At 31.3% G+C, this 6,360-nt stretch overlaps 1 protein-coding gene across 1 annotated transcript; it reads left to right on the forward strand.

Annotated features, from left to right (window-relative positions):
* Positions 1–1,613: 1,613 nt before the first annotated feature.
* LOC146900297 (protein neprosin-like) lies at positions 1,614–4,328 on the forward strand. The gene is made up of 7 exons (XM_085733522.1): positions 1,614–1,930; positions 2,407–2,493; positions 2,576–2,767; positions 2,924–3,076; positions 3,274–3,327; positions 3,441–3,587; positions 3,860–4,328. The coding sequence occupies exons 1-7, from the start codon at positions 1,724–1,726 to the stop codon at positions 4,238–4,240; spliced, it is 1,221 nt and encodes a 406-aa protein (XP_085589648.1). The 5' UTR covers positions 1,614–1,723; the 3' UTR covers positions 4,241–4,328.
* The last annotated feature ends 2,032 nt before the right edge of the window (positions 4,329–6,360 follow it).

The raw sequence follows: 6,360 nt of genomic DNA on the forward strand, positions 1-6,360 counted from the left end.
TGCCGTAGCCAAAACTCTCAATCCACACAAGGGTCCTTGCTTTGCTAGAAAAGGATTCCACTAGTTCTCTTCTTCTAATTTGAGAATGATACATTTTTTTGAGTGAACCATATGTGAGGAGTATATTGTTATGTTTTGATTCTCTAACTTACCAAGGTTACACGATAATGGTTTTTGAAAGGCTGGATTACGTTGTTTGCAAAGAGTCACATATATACAAGTAATAACAATCCTACTATCAGGTGAATTAATTGCAATCATAATAACTATCATAAAACCTAAAATAAAATCGCTTGATATGTCTCTATAGTCAACCAGGTAACTGATGTTCTCCTAGTAATGAAAATCAATCCTACTTTAATTTCTACGACTATTTTTAATGCCTTGCAAATTATTTTATCGAAAATGTTCCCTTTTCCAAAAGCAAACATTAAACCGTTTTCTATTTATACATTATGGGCGTAAATACAAATCCTAGCAATCAATAAAATGATTCGCTAGTCATAAGGTTTTGAATTTGTGTGATATAGACAATGAAGGATCATAATTTTGCTCAATTAAATTAGGAGGGTCAATAGAGATGAAGTGATCATTAATCTTCATGACACTAATTATTCTGTACTTGCTCATACACTAGTTCAAATGCATCATAAAATTAATTATTTGTCTCTTACTACTTACACTTATACAATTTACTAGAAAACTAAATAAAGTAGTAAACACACACATAACTTCTACTTAGATAAAATAATCAAGTTTTTTTGAAATAAGACAAATCATTAAATAATAAATTAAAAATTATTAAAAATGTCATGTATAAAATATTGGGCCGCTACAATGCTCCTCTTTTCTTTCTTTTCCACGTTCAGTAGTATTGACTCTCTTAACTCCCAACTTTTCTATTTATATTAGGGACGGTCGCTTGTTAAGAGTCATTGCTCCTCTACTCACTATTCTTTTACTCCTCCCCTCCCCCACTTATTTAAAACTTATATTCTACACCCCCGACTCTACGTTATTTTATTTTGACTCCTCCCTTCATTTTATTTAAATTTTCATACTACTTCTCAATCATCATCAATATTCCATTTTCTCAACCACAAAACAATACTCAAGCACGAGCAACATCAATAATAATATTAATCAAAATTTCACCTATTATAAATATCATTGAATTAATTAAAAATTGAAAGTTCGGGTGTTACATCTCCCGCGTTCAAACAATCTAAAGGATGCTATTGATTTTGTGTTGTGTTAGTCACTTGAAAGATAACAAATATAGTTTTAAATTAATTCTTTTGAATAAACCTAATTTTAGACTAAAAGAAATTAATATAACCAATTAATTAAATTAATTTAATCAAAATTATTTAGATAAATTAGTTTTGAAAAACCATAGAATATACAACGCAACGAGTTTAAGATATTTCCTTAAATTTTAAATAAATATGTTTGACCAACCAATGTTTTGACTACTTAAAAGATATAATATTAAATGATTCTATAGTAGTAATATAATAAATATTATATTTTAATTATTTATTTTCTTAATTCGTGTTTATATATATAAGAGAGAGAGAGAGACACACAAACAAACACACACTCCCAAGAGTTTCACAGGTGCTAGTTCAAAGTAATTAAGGCTTCGAACACGCACACACACACTTTCAAAAGTAAATTTGTTTCCATGCACAAAACAAAAATCTAAGAACACAAAACAAACATGGACTTTAGCTCCCAGATCATTTCCCTCATCCTCCTACATTTTCTTCTTATTGTATCTTTGGTTTGTCCAATTAACTCTTCAAGAATAAGCAAACATCAGTTAGTCAATAAAACTTCTCGATCAGATGAAGAATTCCACAAGATGAAGAAGATGATAGCAACCCGTCTTCAAGAGATCAACAAGCCTGCTGTTAAAACAATTCAGGCATGTTATAAATTTTAGAACATCATTGGTATATTTTGGATGAAAAAGTTTTCTGTAGAAATATAATTTTAGACGTGATTAATTCTTCATTATAACTTAGCTTGTTTGGAAAATAAAATTCGGAGAATTTTCATTTTAAATGGGTAAATATACAAATACAACCTGAAAGTTTGAGTAAGTATACAAATACAACCTGAAAGTTTGAAATCCCTCATGACCTAATTATATATATGAATCTTAAAATGGTTCTTATAATTATTTTTTTAAAATATGTACAGATTTAGGTTTATAATGTTTCAAAATTTTCCCATTAGTCACTATAATGTCTTGGAGCCTAACTTATAAATATGAATGAATATTAAAACGGTCTCTTGAATTTTCAATTATACATCAAAACATACTCTTATGTGTTGAACCTAACTTATATGCTTGTGTTTGTGATCTTGTGAAATTTTTCTTTGTATTCATTTTTGCAGAGTCCTGATGGCGATATCATTGACTGTGTTTTGACTCATAAACAACCAGCTTTTGATCATCCTTTATTAAAAGGACAAAAACCATTGGTATTTTCTTTTGTTAATTTAATTAATAAAAATTCAAAAATAATTCAAAAATAATTTTTTTCGTTCATATTTTTATACATAGGATCCTCCAGAAAAACCAAGTGGGCATAACCAAAAAGGTAATTTTAGTGATATCCCTCAATTGTGGAGATTGTCCGGTGAATCATGTCCTGAAGGAACAATTCCAATCAGAAGAATAACGGAACAAGACTTGTTAAGAGCCGACAATATTAGCCATTTTGGAAGAAAATACATCGATCGAGATAATTACGAAGTATGCAATCACACAAACTCAGTTTTTTCTCAATATTTTTTCTATAGCATGAAATTTAATCACTAACCAACATTAGACCTAATTGCTCTCTAAACCTTATGCTATTTTAAAAATGAAATAACAAATGGATTCTTCTTATTGCTCCAAACTACACAGCATTCAATGGGGTCTGTGCAAGGAGATGGGTACACAGGAGCATCAGCTATCCTAAACGTGTGGCGCCCTAAAGTGGAAAAAGATGAATTCAGCGCTGCTAAAATATCGATAGCATCTCAAAAATCTGGAGACATTATTGAAGCTGGTTGGCATGTATGCTAAATACTTCTCTTATCATTTATTCATTTATTTGTTTTAATGTCTTTTAATATAAATGGTATGCATATTTTACCAGTTAAGTTCAAGTGCAGTACGTCTTATACTCTTATATGTTGTTCTAGGGTTATGTGATTTCCCTTTCTTTTTTTATTTATAAAAGTTAAGTTTAAGTGATATTAATTTTTATGTAGGTATTCCCGAATCTCTATGGGGATGACTTCCCTAGACTATTTACCTATTGGACGGTAAGTAAATTTATTGAAAAATAATACTAGTTTATATAATTTTTATGTTATTTTTATAGGATTATATAATTTTTATTTGACTTCAAGCGTAACATACACATTAATAACTGCAGTCTGATCTAGAAAGACAAAGTGGATGCTTCAATTTAAAATGCGTTGGCTTTGTTCAAACAAGCAAGAAAAATCTATTGGGAGGGAGACTCGGTCCAGTTTCTACATATAATGGCAAACAATATGAATTTCCCTTAAACATCTGGAAGGTAACATTCTCATGAGATTACCAAATAAACTTTGGGAAATGTCAACGAGTGCCCCCAGGGCACTCTTTAAGCACTTTAAATAGCAAGCTTTTAATGAAAAGTAGTGTATTGAATGCATTGGAAATTGTAACAGATGACTTTACAAAAGAATAGTTACTAATTTTAGGATGCTTAAAGAGTGCCCCGTGGGCACTCGTTAACAAGATTGTTTTTTAAAAGATTTTTTGCATTTATTTGAAATATGCAAGTTTACTTATATTTTTGTTGTGTAGGATCCAAACTATGGGAATTGGTGGCTTAAATATGGATCTGGAAATTTTCTTGGCTATTGGCCAGCCTCCTTGTTCACAGAATTAAAGGGTGAAGCATATACTGTTGAATTTGGTGGAGAAGTTCTCAATTTAAAGAGAACAGGATCTCATACTACCACCCAAATGGGTAGTGGACATTTTGAACTCAATAGCATTAATAAAGTTGCATTTATTAGAAATATGCAAGTTTCTGTTACTGAACAAAACGTCTATATTGACCTACCAGATCCTGATTGGGCAGCAGACAAACCAGAATGTTATCCTATAAGACCATGGTATAATAAAGAGTGGGGAAATCACATGCATTATGGTGGACCTGGAAAAAGTGAGAAGTGTCCCTAAGGGAACATTGAATGTATTAATTGAATAAGAAATATTATGGTAAACTATTTTTTTTAAATCTTTTTTTGCATTTTTTGATTGTGGTGTTTTATTCCTATGTCCAAATTAAAGGTTATTATTTCTTATCAACATTGTTGATGCGGACACAGTTGGACAATAACCAATCAGTAAAGGTAAGAATGTCCAAAGTTCAGCTCAAACCCAAAACTAAGTCCGAACCAGACCAAACTGTTTTTCAGTTCGTTTGAACTGAACTGAACCATAATGGAACAATTCGAATCAAACCGAACTGGTCTTCAAAACAGTGAACTGTTTCCTAAAAAAAACCAATACGTTTTTCACACTTCCTCCGTCAGATGAAGCGCGCAATGCCAAATAATTGAACTTGTTAGCATCACCACACTTAGCTCGATTGTTCTATTCTCTCAATTGATAATCAATCACCATGTCTTTGCTTCTAAGATCAACCAAATCGAAGTTGTTCTTATCTTCCTCTTCTTCTCTTTCTTCATCTTCCATCCCTAGCTCCACCAATCACATCGTCGGACTCCTCTCTCCCGCCCGTCGTCGCAGAAAACTTCCACCGCAACACCACCACTCTTCCCTTAAGTACCGATTCTCTCATTTATTTCTCCAATTTTTTCAATTAATTTAATTGATCCTTAAATATATTCTTATGCTTACTGGAATCACGTGTTTTCTTAGCTGCTTCGGAATTTTGATGTTGTGATTTTTTGTTTTAGTTTTTTCAAAAAGGTTTGGTTCAATAGCAGTTTGGTTCACAACTTTACACGACGGTTCAATTCATAACTTGTATAGAACAGTTTGGTTCAATAGCAATTTGGTTTAGTTTGATTCGGCAGTTCGGTTTAGCTTTTGGTTTTTTTGCCCACCCCTAACCAGAGGTATCAACAAAATTACTAGTTGGGTTTCCATAGTTAGATTATAACAAAAAGGTATAGAAATTGGGCAACCCTAAAAAATTGGAGAAACTAGACATTATTGTTTGTCCTACTCATTGTTATACACACAACTACCACAAAGTAGAATTTGATCACAAAAGCAAAGTCTCAATGAAACGAGCGATATATTCTAAAAAGTATTAGCAAGGTCAAAATTGTACTCTAAGGAATGATTTTAAACTTCGGGTTTTTTTAATCTGTGCAAGATTGCACTCGATAATGAGTAATTAATGCACCCACTTTACATGTTTCTCCAAAAAAAAAAAATTTTTGACAAAATGTTTCTCTAAATCTTATTAATGATCCAATATCCTTGAAAATTGATTTTTTTCCCTTCTCTCTTCTGTTGATGATTTTTCATGTTTTATTATTGTTCCTTTTTTCACTTTTTTTTCCTTCTCCAAATCTTATTAACTACAATATTTTTCCTTCTCTCCTCTATTTACACACTTTCAGGTCTTTTCTTTGAAACCACTGTCACTTTTTTTTTTTACAGGGAAACACAATTTTTTTTTCAACATAAAACTCACTCCCATAACACATGCTCCATGCAAAAACACCAATATTCCAAAGTAAAAATTGCTGACAATAATATAACCAAATTCAAAATGACGGTGTTCAAATTAACAATAATATAACCAAATTCAAAATGACGGTGTTCAAAACTATGGTGTTCAAATTGACAGTAGCATCAAAACTCAAAATCACGATGTTCAAATTGACAGCAATATAACCAAATTCAAAATGACGGTGTTCTTTTTCACTAGGCATATCCTTTATATAGTCCTTCAAAGTTGAAGAAGAAAGTGAAAGTGCTGAAGAAGAAAGTGAAAGTGAGAGCATAATAATTTTTAGGGTCATGTTAACTTGTGCCCTTAAGGCACATGTTAAGCAACCTAAATAGAGCAATTTTGCATTGGAAAACACAATATAACAACTTTTAAGAAGTTGAATGCACGCTTTTTGATATGTGTATTTCTATAATGAGTATCTTAACATGTGTCTTGAGGGCACAAGTTAACATTAGCCTAATTTTTAACTTTGTTGTGTTTGTAGGTCTTTTAAGTTTCTTTGTATGTTTTGGTGGCAATGGAGAAAAGGAACAAGAATAAAACGTGAAAAATTATTAACAGTGGAGAGAAGGAAAAAAAAATTCAA

This window comes from Medicago sativa, chromosome 8 (assembly GCF_051527215.1).
Source record: "Medicago sativa cultivar Bolivia chromosome 8, Bolivia_mono, whole genome shotgun sequence".
NCBI lineage: Eukaryota > Viridiplantae > Streptophyta > Magnoliopsida > Fabales > Fabaceae > Medicago > Medicago sativa.